Raw genomic sequence first — 18,107 nt, 5'->3', positions numbered from 1 at the left:
TCATCTCTTTTAACATAAAAGAATCTCTTGGTAATCTTATAAATCAGATATAAAAAATGCAGATTTGCTACCATGCAAAAATGAGTGAAGATTTCTTTTAAATCTGCACACAGAGAAATCATTAGTACCTTGGAACCTAACCAGCTAGACTAAGAGCAGGGTAAGTGAGCTTAACACGGTGGTACAAACTTTGGATCTACTACAACTTTGTAAACACAGTTGATAGTCTAATAAAGGTGGATTTTCAATCACCTAAGTAACCTAGTTGTAGCTAAGGACTATACTTTAGGTCTTTACTCCCCACAGATATATTTCTTCAATCTCTTAATTCTCAGCTTAGCACAATGACTTTGTGGCATATGCTCTATTGCACTCAGAGATGACTTGGCCATGCCCTGTTTGCCAAGCACTCTTTAGGTAGTTGTGTTTTAGTGAAAGCAGAGGTTAAAACAAAAAGCAAAAGCAGGCATTACCTCATGACTATATGAGAATGCATTAAAATTCATCATAGAAAAAATATACCCGATTCTACATCCTTGTGTTTCGAACATACTCTAACAATGATTAATGCACAGGAAATACACTGAACTCTGGAAAATTTAAGGCCTAAAAAGCTCAACAGCCTGCCCTGACCAATAGTATCCTCAGTGTTTCTATGGTGCTATATTATCAGCTCTTGCCAGAGGGAAACTTTCTGGCAGATGTTAAGAATGTCTTCTGTATTTACAATATTCATATCCCTTTGGTGCTCAATTTTTATAGGACAACCTTACTATGAATGGTCAGCAAAACTCTTCCAAAGGGGAGGCTTAATCTGAATATTCAGAGCAATAACAGAGGTCTGGTAACACTGGCTAATGTCGAAGAAAAATCAATTCATCAACACCATGCAGACTGGCAGCCTTTTTTTTTTCAGAATATGAGCCTCAAACACAAACAGAGATAAAAAGCTTTGTAGAGAGAAAACCTGCCTGTCCTGGTCACTTAGGCTGAAAAAAAAATATTAACTGAGCCATTTTGTTTTTTCCATGAGTTTTCCATGGAAATGGAGAGTAGAAACTCAGACGAACTTTCCTCACTAAGCTGGTGACCCTCTCCTTATCTTAGCACCCATTCTCCCAACATAGTATCAGGGAGTACAACAATCATGAGATGATGCAGACTGCCTTGAATAATCTGTTTAAATGATTTATGAATAGCACGGCTGCCCATCAGATATGCTAAGCTAAGAACAGAGCCCTTAACCTTTCATGGGATATCATTAGTAATAAAGAATATATCAAAGATCAAACTTTCTATATTATTCTCATTTCTTTTAACCTAGATACATATATGTCATTCAAGACATTCAAGAACTACAAAACAACAATTCAACTACAATTATGTCAGGAAAATATCCAAATAAATAAACTTTTAATTATGATACAATACTTATTACAGTAAAAATTGGCATTTTTTTCTCTTCAAAAGCAGAAGCACCAGTCTTACATATAACATACTGTTTGAATATCTTACATGGAATACAGTGTAATACAATGTGCAAACAGCATTTTCATACAGAACATAATATTTGTCTAATTTTTATACACTGAAATTGCCTCAAATGGAAACAAGTTCATGCTGAATTAAAAATGTAAATTTTAAAAATCAAAGTCAAATCAAAATACAAAGTACTGTTGGAATAGGTACATGAACCACTGAAAACAATGAGAAGCCAAAATAGAGGGTAATGTCAGATAATTAGTGCTCAATTTGTCCCATTCCATCATAAAAGTAAACAGTTAATATTTCTGCTAGAAAGTAAAGTGACGTTCTAATATTTAAGAATTCTTCAAAATGTTGGTATCATTTTAGTGATGTAAAAATCAAGTCAGAAATAGGACTTCTAAAAATTCCTTATTTTTGATACACTGCAAATATCATGTGTGGGCTGTGAAAAGAGATGAAGTCCAATGGAGTGAATATACATCAGCATCAACATCATGTGACTTCTGCAAAGGCCGTGATGTGGTTCTACGAGTTAAAGGAAAAACAAACAGATAAAAACCACAAAACCACACAGATAGACAGCAGTCACCATTGTGAAAACTTTTGCCTCCTGTGCTTGAAGGGCAGCCTTGTACTTGGGGGCAATTGCAGGATGATGTAAATAAAACTGATTTTCACTGCAGTGGTCTAACTCACTCCCATAGCAATTCTTAACTGCTGAAAGACTGGGTAGGGAAGTATGCTGAACAAAGTAATTATGTGGATGGTTCTATTATATTTTAATTTTAGATGGCTTTGGTTTGTTTTAAATTAAGTTTAATTTTAAATTACATGTGGATAATTGAGTTAGCTGTACTTTTATTGCTATGCTATTCTGAGAAATAAAAATGTCAGTTTCTGACAGACTGTAATACTCTATTTCAGTGTAAATACAATTTTAATATTAATTTTTTAAAGATTTTTTTCCCCACGAGCTCCATGGCACTGAATCACACAGCAAAATGTTTGAAATCAAATGGCATTTGGCAGTTAAGAACTCATACTCAAATTTTTCTTTTTTCAGAATCACCAGTGTCCAGTTGCAGTCTAAGAACATTTTCCTCTTTCCTTCAATGAGACGATTCTCAGGAACACTGAGATGTGTACTGGAACATGAACGTTCCATGTGCAACTCTAAAACCCTGCAGTATCCCAAAGAGCTTGGCTGCTTTTTCATACTCGAACCTAAGCAAGTGACTCTGCAAACATCTGAAGGGAAGGCAACCACACAGTGAGGTGCAGGATCCAGAGGAAGAGTATTTCCCTTTGGGGCACACATTACCCTTGACTGACACCTTTTTTTACAAAACATGCAATGGTGAAGTTAGCAAAGGGAGCCTTGAAGTTAAGTCATGTGTTTGTTCCCAAGCACAAAAACACACACAAGGGTAAAACACCAAGCAAAGTACTGCATATTTTTCTCATCACTTTGCCTCCTGGGGCAGATTAAACTCGGAAGAGAGATGTGAGCTGAAGAGGAGAGGCATGTGGATAGTGGGATCTTCCGTTTTTTGCTTAAGGGAAGTCCTTCAGAAAAATCTCTTATCACACAGCATAAAAAGTGCTGTACAAAAACAATGTCCACCATGTAAGTTTCTATTTCTCAGTTCTTAAAACTCCCAGAATATTTGTCTATCAGTCTGAGCAGGGGAAGACTGGCAGACATCTTTCCTTTTCACATTAGAGAGAGGAAATTAGAAATAATTTGATTGGAGAGCTGGCCCTTATGCACCCATCTCCAAGCCAGGCTGGCAGCTTTGTTCCCTCTCCCACTGTGCCATGACTGTACTGTGTCCAGGGGGAGAAGCTCTCTTCCACCTCCCCTACAATATGCATTTTAGCTCTAGCAATGTTCTTGCTGTATTTTATGACAGCTTTCATAAAAGAACACTATTTAACAGCAAGCATCTATGTATATCCTTCCCCAAAACAGAATTTATGTGTTTTAAACAAACAACAATCATTAAACCATTGCCAGTTTTTTTAAAAAATGCATTAGAAATAATACAAGAGTGCAACCTTCTATGAAAAAGTTTTCAGTAAAAAATATTAACAAATATTATTGCTTGCAGATTTTTATTCGGCAGAAGAAATGCAAATTAGACTTCCTTATTAGAAAAAAAAAAAAATCAACTCCAAGCATTTTGTTTGGCTCACCATCTTCTGTTTTGAGTATACAAAAGATGATACAGTGGGCAAACTCAATGACTCTGGAGGTGCTGTGAGACTATGACAACGTTTTCTTCATAGTATTTACTTTGTTTTCTTCATTTAGACCTCAAGAATCATTCTGTCAACTTAAACTATCCTCAGTCTAAAATTATTCACTTTCTTCATAAGGAAAATGTTCTAAAAATGAGGAACTGGAGGGAAAAAAAAAGAATTTGTCTTTATTTCAATCAATTCTTTCAAGTCCCTGTGCTATCCCTAAGTGACACACATTTGTCTGTGATGCAGAGAATCAAATGCTCTTTCATGTGGCATTAACTCAAGAGTGGATAAGGATTATTTAGGGAAAGCAGAATGTGGTTCACACTCCTGCCAGCTATATTTCCAAAATGAGCAGGTCACCATCCTGGGAAGACATGCAGTGCATGGGATATAATAACACAGAAGAAAATCCTCCTTCCTTAAAATAAGCCCTCAGAGAGAACTGCTAAGCTGCTGATCATGGACCTATTGATTTGGACCCTACTGTAGGCCTGTTGATCCATTTCCAATGGACTCAGCAGGGCGATGCATAACTAGGTCAAAATTGATCACTTGCTGACAGCAAGAATCACTGATACAGATTCATGCAACTGTCTGGTTACTTGTGCTTTTTCATGCTATCATCTCAGGCAAAACTACAAATAAGCCTTGCTGAGACTCTCCAGAAAAAAAAACCCAAACAAATAGCATTACTTTGGAATAACTACATTTCAACTCTCTTAATTCTGCTTAGATTTGCTGTGACAAGGGTCAGAGTGAGATACTAACTGATCTGTCAGCAAACAGATTCACACAGATGCAGGAAGACAAGCAAAAAAACCATGCACAAGACCTCAGCTTCTCCAACTCCATGGGAAATTATTCTCCCTACAGTTGTCAAAAGAATCAGAAATGCTGAGGGTCTGCTCAATGGCAGCGCTCTCACAGACAGGCAGACCAGCGTTTGTACCATCCATTCTAAGAGGACAGTACCAGACTGGTTAGCAAAGCATGCATCGTAACCGTGCTCTCACACCACCAACACAAAAGGAAAGCCAAAGGCTAAGCCTTCAGTGCAGGTTTCTGGGGGAAATTATCCACACCTGGATATCTTCTGTTAAGTTTTAATGAATTTCTTTTGATAAGCAATGCTATAATGTCAAAGCATTGCAAAAATACATTAAGCATTTTGGGGTTTGCAGTTTTCATTATACATATTTAAATACTTTTTCTTTGTTCTTATTGATATGGTTAGAAATATTCAAAAACAGTCATAATCCTAAAAAGATTTTTCCCTTTTTGAAAACAGGAATTTGTAAAATTTGTAAATTTTCCCACAGCAGAGTTTGTTAAGTAGTAAAATGCTACTGTAGTACTTTAGGAAAATTGATCAAATGAGAATAATGTTATCATACAACTCTCTGAGCCAGCAGAGTTTATCTTCTGCTTTTGCTGGAGGAAGGAGTTTCAGTGCAGGAGGCTGCACGGAGGCAGGTGGGGGTGCCCCTGCAGCCCTGCACGGAAGGGCAGTGCCTGTGCCCAGCCACACACGGACGTCATTGCCTTAGAGCAAGGGGCTCCCAGCGCTCCGGCCCTGACAGCCACCACAGCAACCTACGGATGCGTGCTTTCAGGGAGGCTCCTTGCAAAGCATCTTCTTGACTCTGCCTAATGCCTTGATTCTGTAACACCTACAATAGGTATGTTTGAGGAGGTCACACTGAGTATATTGTTCCACTTCCCATGTTTGAGCATTCAATGTAGTGATCACCGTTTGCATTCAATCAGAAGTAGTTCTTGTACAATCCCCCGGAAGCAGATTTAAACAGAAGAGTAGGACATGAATACAAATTCAAGTGTTTGACATTGAAACAAAACTGTTTATGATTTTTTATGAGCTGACTCTCCTGGGTATGTGTTTGTGGCATGTGTGTGAAGCAATGGTGTATTGTATCTCCTTTAACAAACTGTATTATCAAGAAAGAACGATGATGCCAAAAACTAACTATAAGCTGATGAAAGCACATGGGCTCTTATCAAACCACACTGCGGAAACAAGTATGGACACCTACAGATATTTTTTGCACATCAAGCATTGCAGTATTTGGAGACCTCTCAACTAAAATCTTTTGAAGCAACAGAAATGGACACAACCCTCTCTCCCATCTGGCCATAGTATGACAAGCTAAAGCACTTTTGTGTTTTGCTTATTAGCTGTGAGCTCAGTGAGAGGTGATCTCCCTGGAGAGGTGCAGGGAGCAGGCCAGGCTCCCCAGGCCATGGTACTGTGTGCACACCAGGGCACGTAACAATTTCAGCGTTGGTACCAACATGCTTAAGATCAAGAAAAAAGCAGTAACATTGAGAAATAAAATTTTCTGATATTGTGAAGAAGCTGTTCTATGTCTCATGAGTAATCAAGATGGAGTAATAGAAAAAATAATACTCTTTAAATTCTGAAGAGGAAAGCTTTCCCAGTTTTAAAAATACTAGGAAAATTCATAGCAACATCTACACTTACTATTGCTAGAATATTTTATCACCCTCGTTACCTTTGGTACATACACAATAGAACAATAATTATTGTGTCAGGCTCAAGAAGATTTCTGAGACAGTTAACCCTCATAATCACTAAAAACTGATATGATGGGCAACAAGAATGTCCCATGTTGCCATAGGAATTCCAAATACTTATGACCATTAAAACTCAGAAAGGGCAGAAGGAGAGAGCACCTAATCTATCTCTTTTGAGTTCAGTCATGTTGGGATAGTCAGTCCTATGGGGGAGTATAAGAAACTTCATTGTAACATGGAACAGTGACTGTGCTTGGGAAGGTTTGGGCACTGCTGACAGAAGTAGCAGTATGAAGGAATGCCAAGCAGAACCAGGGGGAATAAATGCAGTTGAACTGTCAAACAGAGCACTGCCAAGAACCCACTGTGCAAATAAGTAATACTGAACAGCTACAGAAAGCACAGATAATCACACACAGTAATTATGTCACAGGAGATGAACCATGGTGCATCTCCTAACCCAATGCTTTCGCCTGAAATCTTCCATCTCAGTACTCTACTTACTGCCTCCATTAGTCCTGAAATGCTCCATGTTGTATTTGTATTTGATTTTTTTCAAAGCTAGAATACTTAAAAAAAATTAGTAAGACTAGCAGAATCATAAGCTACTACATGATGGGTAGGAGATCTCTGTAAGCCCTGGCCAATTTCAGGTGACTTTTGCATGAAATAATGTCAGCCTCCCCTGAAACAGGAAACAGTTTGTGACTGCATTTGGATGAAGCTGAACCTTCAAACTCTTTCAGGTACTATCCAGAATATCCCCATTTCTCAGTTACTCCTGCAAAAGAACAGGACTCTCTAATCTTGACTGTGGTAGATGAGAGCTTCCTTTCTGTAGGAGACTGTCAGCTACTTGAAACACCAATTGTCTTGTAAGAAATGAAGAAGGTCAGAGACAGAATAGAAAAAAAAGCAGATGGGTGAGCGACGAGGTTTCCTGGCTTCCATTCTTTTAATTAATTCTGAGGATGATTAGAATTAAGGTAAAAGCACTAAGCTGAGCAGGCTCTGGCAAGCATCCCTCAAGGAGACACTGCAACTACAGCTTGACTGTATGGGTACCCATGCAGAACAGCTAAACCATCTGCAAGCACCACAAAGAAACAGAAGTGTCATGCAAACAGTGATCTAACCTTGTCACTACGCAGCAGCAGCAGCTCAGTTCTGAGTACTACAAGAACTTAGGCTTATTTAAGTGCACTTCAAAGCACACTAGCTAGTGATCACCAGAACTCAGATAATGGCAGCACAGTGACCATGCCAGGAGCTCTTGCTCTCCATGGAGAAAGCACTGGAATAGCAAGCACCAGATCTGGAAACAGCAAAGTAAGGAGCTTCTACATCTGTATGATACATCAGGTGCTTACTCATTTAGGGGTGAATTTATTACAAAATATCAATGAGTGGTGTCCTATCTGGCAGGCATTTCTAATGAAGTAATTCTTTAAGGCAGGAATTCTTAATTGCCTGCTCCCAGATACCTATATAGTTACTATTTTTTAGTACCAGTCATGTAGCTGCATTGCTTCAGCTTGCACAGCCTTAGCCTTGGTAACTCCAGGCAGTTAGGATTTGTGCTACTCCCAGTAGCTAATTTCTGACAGTGGCCTGTCTTTAATATTGGTACAGCAGCTTGCAGACTGAAAATAAAGGAAAACAGTTTTAAAATAAGCAAAATATAAATCTATATGCATTCAGAATATTGAACTGGAACAGTCCTAACTGAAATGTAGTGAAAAGCACTCGTGTCTAAAGAAGGAAGAGGCAAATAGCACACAAATTATTTAGCATTACTCTCTCTCCAGTGAAGAACAAATGATGTAAAATAAAAAGGGAGTTAAAAAGCAAAGACTAATTCAAAAATTCTTGTAGCAATGGTAGTTAATTTAGATTAGCTACCTTAATTTAGACCTTAGTTCCCTGAAGTATTATTCTTAATGCCTTTTATTTAACAGGGTCTATCTTCTATCTAAAACTTTAGATTAAACAAAAAATACATTTAAAAAAGTTAAAAATATTCATAGAAACTCAAAACCCAAAGCACTCACATGTAAGTAACTTCTTCATTATTATTTGCTAATTCAATTTTAAACTTTCTGGAAGTGGAAACAGAAGAAAACATTTCCAAGCAATTAGCACAGTCTTCACTTTATTGTACTTTCACCCCATCCTTTCTGTCTGAAAAGGAGAAAGGCTTTGCAACACAAAGATGAACCCATAAAATGGGATCTCAGCAAGTGGTATCACTTTGTGGTCAGTCCCCAGTTTAGTTACCTAGAGAGAAGCTGCATGATAGCAAACAGCTACTGTTTACTGCCATAAGAATATGGGTTCAGAAGGAAAGAAGCTCGTTCATATAACAGAGTCCTGAGCAGCTCACAAAAGGCAGTGATTATCTTCAAGCAGAGCATTATTCCTGCCACCATCCTCCCACACATTCCCACAGGTTTTCCCACAGCATCTCAAACTAGGCCAAATATCAGGAAAAGAACATTGTTAATCATGAGTGAGAGGTTCTCAAACCAGACAGAGACATGAAGTTAACATGAAGTCTTCATCTCCAGAAAAAAAAAAATAAAATTTCAATATCTAGAGAATGTATACTTATTACCTGTGATGGCTTTTGAGCCACAGAAATAGCTTCTATTGCATGAGAGCCTAGCATGCAAATAAAACATGTTCTTATCAATGTGGATGTTCCAGGCCAGCTGACAGGTTGGTTTGTTTTTACATTTTACAGAAAGTTTACTGAATGGATTATTTTGAAGATACACATTCATCATTGAAATGCCTGTTCAAGCAAATGAGACTCTGACCTCCTTACAACAAGGTATCAGCAGAAGTAGCTTAGACATATTTAGTTCAAAAAAGGCATGTTAGACCATTCTGAAAAGAAATCTTCTGTCCCTTCAAGGAAAGGAATAAAAATCACAGGAGTGGCAGCAATTCTTACTAAAGGACAACTTCCACCACTTTCAAGTGAGTAAGACAGATTGGGAAGTGGTTGAAAACCTTTCTTATGTTGAACATGAAAAGAAAATTATGAGAATTAATCTGGAATTAAAATAATACCACAGAAAAATACTTTTGGTGCTCTACCCAGTGTAGGATTGTTTGCCATCTTTAAGTATGGGCATAACCCCATAGATTTTAATGAATAACATCAGATACAGTCATTAGAAAAAGTAAACCTTCCTTTAAACTTTGCATTACTAGTTCAAAGTTTCTCCTTGGTAAAAACGTCTGAAATATTTTCTGTATTTCGTTTATGTATTTGGTTATTTATTTCAGTATTTGTTCGCTCATAAAATTAGTCAGACAATCTTACCTAACACATCATCTTCAAAAAATATAAATTATTATCACAGTAAACTAAAATAAACTTTATTTGAATACTTAAGCAAAAAGTCTTGGCATACCCAGGAGACTGTCATTAGCATGTCCTAGTCTAAAATCCCGTGTCCTCTGACAAGAGATCACAGGGTTAGTGCAGTTACTGTATGGCCCATGCTACTCTCACTTCCAAGTGGGTACTGTCCTGGGGTTAGAGATGTCTGATGACAGAAGCCCCACAGCTGATCCAGAAGGGACTGCATCCCATGCTCTGCACCAGGCTGAGGATATACCACAAACAAATAAGATAAATGCCACTTGTACTTGACTTGCAAAGCCCCTTGGCCCAGGGGTTAGACTTTCTTTCTAAGCATTCTAAGAACTTTCTACGTTCTGTGGACTATCAGGCACACATTATTTGAGAACACAAGCGAAGAGGGCCTCAGACCTACTCAGCCTATCTCCATGGGTTTAGCAGCAGCTATAGCAGTGAAATGATGACATGAAGAGCCTCCCAAGGGGCGTCACTGAATTAAATTCATTCCTTCTTTCTCCTTCACTAACATGTTTCTTTATTTTAAATCTGATTACCTTGGCACTCTTGTCAGGATAGTTTGTGATCATCCTTCCAGAAAGCTACATTTTATTTGTTTTTTAAAAAATCAGACATTACCTTTTCTAAAGGGCTTTCTACTCTGGGTATGCTGATCATGGGCATCTGGGTCAGATTATCCAGATGAGAGTGTTCATGTTCTGGCTGACGTCCTCTGAAGTTATTTACCACACAAACAACCTAGAAGGGATTTGAAGATAAACAGAATACCTAAGGAAGAACTCATTTTTTCAAGCTTTGATCCTGACAATTATCATTAGGCAGAAATGACACCAGCTTTAGTCACAGCTTTACAGTTGAAACACTGAAATGCGAAGTTCATGTTTTACAGAAAATCCTTAATTAATATTTCAAGACAAAAGACGTTCTACCAATTTACTGGTACATGCATCATGTGAGAACCAAAAAAAACCTCTTATCTAAAAGAAAATCCATTACAGAAGCTCCATAATAGAACACCAATTATTATCAATCTCATGAACAGAATCTTGCAGCATCACATGGCATTAACCTTAAACTCCTGGGAAGGCCAGTACCACCTCAGTTTTGACCAGCAAAGACTCTCTCAAATGAAGAGTAAGAAAGGAAATAAAAAAGCAAGGACCATGCCCAAGTCTGAATGCAACTTTAAAACTGCTCAGGGCAGCAGATTCTCACGCAGGGACTCAGAATGTGATATGCAATAGTTTGTACTTCTACTAATTCTGGCATTCAGCTAAGCAGCAATGTTTGCCAACTGCATTTTCTTCAAAACACAACTAAATTTGATGTCCTGTTACTGGACACCTTCTTGTGGAAGGGAACATTTGGAAATGCAAGCTGATGCATTTTAAAGGAGACTTACAGCTACCCTTGCATGTGTAGAGGAGTGAAAATAGCCACCCCAGCCATCCCTGGGAGGGCTCCCAGCCAAGCCATGCTTTCAGATCCAAAATCTGGATACCAAGATCCTGTGATCCAAGAGTCAAGCTCAAAAGTGTTTTCATGGGGAAAAACTTCAAAGGTGTATTTAGTACTATTATAGCGTGCTAGGCAGACAAACCTACAGGCATTAAACAGCAGTGACTGTTCTATTCTACAGCCTTGCACTGCAGTTATTAGTGAAGGTGATTAATAGATTAGAAGTAGTTTTCTGACACACACAGTAGTCATTGGCAACTGTGATTAACTATCTGGTTTTGGAACACAGCTCCAGAAAATGAAAAGGCTAAACTAAGACTTCTTGACATAGAATAATATGAAATTTCAACATAAACCTGAATCACCATGAAATAAATTCTTTAGAGTTACTGTAAAGCCAGAAAAACAAATGCTACCTATTCTCTGATCAGTGTGAGTACCAGTATATCAAATTTAATACTTTATACATGAAATCATAACTATGTGATATTCTGATGAATATATATTTCCTGCAAGTGGGCCTTGCTTCAAAAATTACTGTTTGAAATGTTACAATTTGGTTTATATGGAAGTCAAAATAGATAACTGGATCAGTCCTTTTCTGACTTCACATTTCTGAATGTAAGTAAACATTACTAAGGAAACTGATGACCAATTAAAAAACTTTTGTTATTTAGTTATCCGAAGGTTTTTTTAGAGATACAAACTTATACATTGATTCTTTTCAAACAGAAGCAACAGAGACACACACTTACCAAAAATACTGCTATAGATATTCCAATTACAAATCCTGCTATTACATCTGACCAGTGATTTCGATACTCTGCTACTCTGTTGATTCCGGTAAGGAAGGCCAAGCACATTAAACCCAAACACAGAACAGGTTTTGCCAGCCTTGTTCCTCTGGCTTTCACTGTGTTGGTGATATACATCTGAAAATTAGAAAGGAAGAAAGTGTAAGACTGATGGATGTCTCCCACTAACTGGTGAATAAAAACTCTATATTTTATTTGAATAGACTATATGTATTTGCTGTTTTTTTTCTGGAGTGGGGGGAAAGTGTGAAGAAATTAGGAGGTAGAGTAGCAGACAAACTCATCACACCCTTTTCCTGGGGATATTGAAAAAGAATCCAACCATACAGCCAAGCTGCATTTTACATGAACCTGAAAAGCCTACAGAAAACCAGGCAAATTGAAAGTCCTATCTGATTACTCTCAGTCTGTGTATTTATTTATTAATGCACAGAAGTAGAGACTGACTTTTCACTGTGCAGTGTTGACAGTAATAGAAAAAGATCTTTACCCTGAAGTACTATTAGTACTACTGCCAGCTGCCAGGCAGAGTAAGAAAGGGAATAAGGAAAGATCTTGTTTTTATTAGCAAAAGCCTTTCTTCCTCATACACCGCTTCTGCATGTGACTAACTAGCGATTTGTCAAAAATAAGTGAAAACGTAAAAAAACAGTGGCAAAGAGCAGTGAAAATTGAACTAAATTCCAGTATCTACTTTTACAAATATAGTTTTAACAAGTGAATATAATAATAGTTTCAACAAGTGCTGAATTAATATAACCCCATGCTTCACACAAACCAATCTAAATGCTACAGGTTTTATGCATCAGACTGAGAAATCCATTTGCCCTACTGCAGTCCAGTTCTCCCTGTGCCTGATAACAGAGCAGCTCCTCTGCCCTAAGAGTGCAGCAGTGACTACTAATGCACTGGGTTTAACCAGCACTTTCCAAGCTCTGATAAGCCAATGGAAGAAATTAATACCAAACATTTGACTTTCAATTCTCTTGAATCTTGGCATTAAGACTGCTTGCAACACACCTCTTCCCCACCCTCCAAAAGTAAATTATACTGCAACATGATTTTTGACAAAAATAAGTTTCTACTCTCTGCAGAAGATGTTTCTGAAACCTGAATCTTCAAATTTTAAACAGGTTTTAAGTTTTTGAACAGAAGAATGCAAATATTTCCTATGGAGTTTCACTGCCAATTCCAAGTTTGTAATGCCATCACTTTGGACTGCAAAGGAAAACAGATGAGTCTGCATTGAAGAAGCAGTACCACTTCTGTGGCCAACAGATGGGCAAGTCCTTTGGGTTGGTCTGGGGATTTTTCTGTACTGTCTGAAACTTCGGTGGAATTTACCAGGGAATCAGTTTACAAAGTGATGCAATAATCCAGCCAAGAAGCAGTTTAGAAAGTGTGGTTACAATTACAATAAATTAAGCAACTAAGTAGTGGTCAGCACTTGTCTAAAAAGAATAACATCTAACAGTAATTTTGTTCAAAACACTAGAGAAAGGTCCATGGTTTAGAGGATGAAACACTCTTAAAATCTTAAGATTGTTTATCTTAAATCGCAACCTTGAAATAACAACAGAGAAGTGCAACACACAAACCTTCAATACTTTGTATGATGAACAAGAAGTCAGTAGAAAGATTTCTACTAATTCAGACAAAGCAAAGGTTTGGAAAAAGAGTTTTGGGTTTTTTTTTTCTCCAAGCCACATTCTCCTCTCTTCTTCCTAGACCATTTCAGAAACCATGTCTCTCCCTTTCCTGATTATTCTTCTATCTTAGCTCCTTGTATTTTTGCAGGCTGTCTTCAGTGAGTTACTCCTACCATGTGGAAATGTGGTAAGAGAACTGAGACTTTAATATCCAGCTTTTTAGCCCCACTGGTTCTCTCCAAGCTATAAACAGAGTACTCCACACTGAATTAACCCAGCAACCATCTGTTTTAGCAAGTCTTATTGTTCTACTGGATACTACCACCATGATCCACATTCACTGTGTTAGGACAGCTGGTGCTAGGAAAAACACTGGAATATTTTTAATACACAATGAGAAAATCAAATTTCAAATACAGCTTGGATGAAGTTGACACAGAGAAGACAGCAGGAAGGTATCCTGCATTTAATTATGCATTGTGTTATATTAAATTGAAATGACAACTGAGAGGAAAAAACTTGTTGTTAAAGGCAGGTCATGGTGACATAATTCACTTATCTATAACAACTGGTCATTGCCCAAGAAGATTATCTCAATTTTTAACAAGACAAAACACATTATAGTACAAATAATTTATTCTAATTCAATCAAATTTCAACATTTTTAATACAAAGCTGAACCCCAAAAGTGTTCTGCATAAAATTCTCTGAAAGTTTTTGCAACCAAGCTTTCCTTCAAATCCCAACTCAAAGCACTGAGGAAAAACAACTGCAGATTCATGCTGTGCCTCACATGAGTAGAAGACCATTTGCCAAGTCCCCTCCCTTATATGAGCATCCATGATTGTCATGCCCAGTTCATTGTTCAAAATAACCTGTGTGTTCTGCCTGTGTAGGTACTGTTTCAATATTTGCTTTAAAGAACAGGTACCACTTATGTAAGAAATAGCATTACATTACAAGAAAATCAATAAAAAACAGGTCAAACTTTCCTGAGAAAGTGCAACAAAAACCCTGTATTTGCAAAACTCTAGAAACCAAACATAGCCTCCTCCAAGGCAGGATTCATTCAGGACCCATTTTTAAACTTGGCCTCTTGCAGCTCCAGTATAATACATTGACACAGTCAACGACCTGATTTACACTAAGAACAAAATATAATTAAGCAGCTGTCTTCTTCCTGATTCTGGTAGAAAAATTATAAACCAGCACACTCAGTAACTGACAAAGAATAAACAACCTGAAAAGATGACAGGATGCTTCACTTACTTTTAATAAATATTAAATTAAGTATCAACAAAGGAAAATAGCTCAGTGATTTAGAACATTTGTAGAAATTAATGGCACTATAACATTTTACAGGGCTAAAGAGGTTTACTGAACAACTTCATCTCCATTCCTTTTAAGAACAAAAAATGGGAGAGGAGTTTTCTAATGAAAGAAAACTTTTAAATTAGTCAACAGCAAGACCAACAGCAGAGATTTTGTATGTAGGTTTGGATTGATACAGTAGTTAGAATTAATACAGCAGGCTGCACATTCTCCTGCAACATCAGAACAGTAGTGAATCTTCTCTCAAAGAACTTCTGCTACCGCAGTTCCTTTTTCCTGAAATAAGATTTTAGTGTTAAAAGATATAGAACTGTCACCAGTAAGCAGACACAGGCAGAGAGTCACGTAAGGAGGTGGATTGATCACACTATATTACAATATTTACTAGATTTTCAGAAAAACACAAACATTTGACCTTCAGTCTTCAAGATACTGGAAGTGAGGCAGTAAGAGAACCTCATAAATTGAAAGAAAACCTTTAATTGAAGTGGGTGTGAAAATATGAATTATCACCACCACCACCAAAGACAAAGGAAGCTACCTGTGAGGTTTCTGATGTGACTGGCTCAGGCCATAGTTCAAGTACAATCACAGCCTTGCCATTTAGCTTGTACTGGGAAAGTACTTCAAAAGTGTTAGGCTGCAAGTCTCATGTGAAGTTTGTCACTTTTGTTAGTACAAATAAAATCATTGCAAGACATGTTAACATAAAGAACAGGAACTGTATGTGAAGTGCAGGACAAAGTGGATTCCTGGGCTATGCTGCAAGCTATTTCCAGGCATCCTTCAGCTATCTTTAGGCCCACCCACACCAACATCTATGCACACAAACACAGGTGTAACAGGTCTCAGAATCCCATTTTAGTTACACTGGAGCTACACATCAGGCTGGGTGCTCCAGCCAGAAGGGAAGATAATTTTCCTTGCTGATTTCATCAGCCTGGGGCCCAGGGACGAAGGTAAGAAGATCCCTTCTGCATCTGCTATTTCATTTCTCCATTATTTCAATGGCCTGGGAGACTGACAAAGACCAGTCCATCAGTGGGCAGTGAATAATCACTGATAAGGCAACAAGAAGAATGAGGAAGAAATCATTGTACAGGCACCCCCGGCAGCACTTCAAACACAAATTATCTTGTGTTTTCTTTTGCTTTTATGATGTGCTAGCATTAAAGAAATCATCTTGAATTATTTAAGTAATATAAGTAATGTTATTAATGTTCCACCCAAGGGATTTTCAATATTCATCAGACCTACAAGAAAAGAGACACTCATATCAAAAAGCTGAAAAAACAGTGGGCTGTTGTAATCCATAAACAGTTTAGTTTAGTTAGAATCCTGTTTGACAATCTAAGATATTTTCAGCATCCTTTGGTAATAATTAATGGGTCAAATTATTTCTAGAGCAAACCAAAGGCATATTCTCAAATCATCTGGGTCCTTCTGCAACTGTCCACTGAGGATTTCTTTCAGTGTTTCTGAAGCCTCCTCCAAGCTTTCTCTATATGTTTTGATCTAATTATTTATGACCCTAGACAAAAAATAGCTTTCAAAGTCAGGGGCTAGCTTGGCAAAAGGAAAAGCAAGCTCTAGAATTCTGGACTTTACTATTAATTTTCCCACTATAGGCTCCCCACAGCTGTAACTGTAAAACAACTGGAGAAGGTAGGAGACAACTTTCACTGTAACAAGACCATGAGATACACCTATTACAGAGGCTGCTTTCTTGAGGAACTGAATTGTAAAGAAAAGCTGATTGACATGAAATTCATAGAGGTCTTTAGATAAATTCCAAATTAATCAATGGTATCAGTGCACCAAACAGTAACATTATTTTATTATTTGGTCTGAAAGAAACCAATACACTCAGTATGTGAAGCTCGTATGTTTCATTATCAGTTGAGGGATACTTGCTGTATCAGATACTGAAAAGAAATTCCTCATTCCTAGCACTGTCCCTGAAAGGCAGCCAGAAGTATCCTTTAATTTCCTAACAAAAATTGGAAACAAAGTCAATTTAATGGATGGCTCTGGCTCCTTTTCCTCCTGAACACTCCCTTAAGTCTGTGTGAGAGGCCTATCATGCCTTCACCAGCTGCCCATCAAAATATGGCTCGTACAATTAAACACTGTTTAATAAAGCTCCAGTGTTTGCCTTAAGACCTATGTAGCAAATACTGTTCCAGCTGACAAAGTGTGAATTGCAATGCTGATAAGAAATTAAAGCAAATGCAGTCAACTTATTAACCCGACTCAATCAAAAACAAACAAAAGATGTCAACTGAGATCGGAGAAGACACCTAATGAAAAATCCAGGCACCAGCCAGATTAATTAGAGATTTCGGAACAGATTTACAGTAGTTCATTTTGAAAGCACTGGTACACTGGAAAGAATGAACCTGAAAGTCTGAAGAAGAAAGGCAATTAATCTGTGTTTGAAGCAGGGCAGAGAAAGCACCTAACCAAAGCACTGCCATTCAACATTTCTATTGCTTAAGTCTCTCTTAAAAGGTACTGGAAGTAATGGAGGCAAACATTAGAAAGCTCTAAATATTAGCAAAACAACTGTTTGAAAACGACTGTACTTCCAAGCAGGAGGGGGAATTCTGAGTTACCATAGCAGCCACCCACTCTCAAAAGGGGGGAGAGGGGAAAAACAGAAGACTCAAGAACTTCGATGGAAACAGAAGCTATTGTTAACAAGACAATATGCACAGATGCTAGCTGATAAGGACGTGGCTGCACTTAAATGGAACAAGATAGATGAATTTATTAGATAAATCATAGGCTTTGTTTCTAAATGGGTTGATCAGTGAAAACACACAAGTCAAAAGCATTTACTTCACCACCTCAGAGAGCAAGGACCCTTGAGTCAGCTCTTTGTGTGTTTTTTTCCTTTAAGATGGTTTTGCATTGTGCACAGCTGTCTGAAATACCCAGGGAGGATTCCATAACAATCTCTCCCCCTCTCCAAAATTTCTGTTAACCAAAAAGAAAGCACATTTTGTACCAAAGATTATACACAAATGAAACAGTGAGTTACGGAGGTCTTTATGTCCACGCTCTCAATAACTGTTGTAGCATGGCTCAAAGACTAGGCTACTGTTTTAAATCTTCTACTCCTGTGAACAGTGATGAGAAAATTGTTATTTAGGGCCAACTATCCTGATA

At 37.7% G+C, this 18,107-nt stretch overlaps 1 protein-coding gene across 1 annotated transcript in view; it reads right to left on the bottom strand.

Annotated features, from left to right (window-relative positions):
- Positions 1-1,980: 1,980 nt before the first annotated feature.
- The window catches only part of PLPPR5 (phospholipid phosphatase related 5), a 41,749-nt gene continuing 25,622 nt past the window's right edge, over positions 1,981-18,107 (bottom strand). The window contains exons 4-6 of the mRNA XM_062497243.1: positions 11,896-12,072; positions 10,301-10,420; positions 1,981-2,013 (exon numbers count right to left, since the gene is read on the bottom strand). Of these exons, the coding sequence (XP_062353227.1) occupies positions 1,981-2,013; positions 10,301-10,420; positions 11,896-12,072 (330 nt within the window). The remainder of the gene's footprint in view (positions 2,014-10,300; positions 10,421-11,895; positions 12,073-18,107) is intronic.

Source organism: Cinclus cinclus, chromosome 8 (genome assembly GCF_963662255.1).
Source record: "Cinclus cinclus chromosome 8, bCinCin1.1, whole genome shotgun sequence".
NCBI classification, from domain to species: domain Eukaryota; kingdom Metazoa; phylum Chordata; class Aves; order Passeriformes; family Cinclidae; genus Cinclus; species Cinclus cinclus.
Note: the sequence above shows the minus strand (reverse complement) of the source record. Positions and strands in the feature narration are given on the sequence as shown.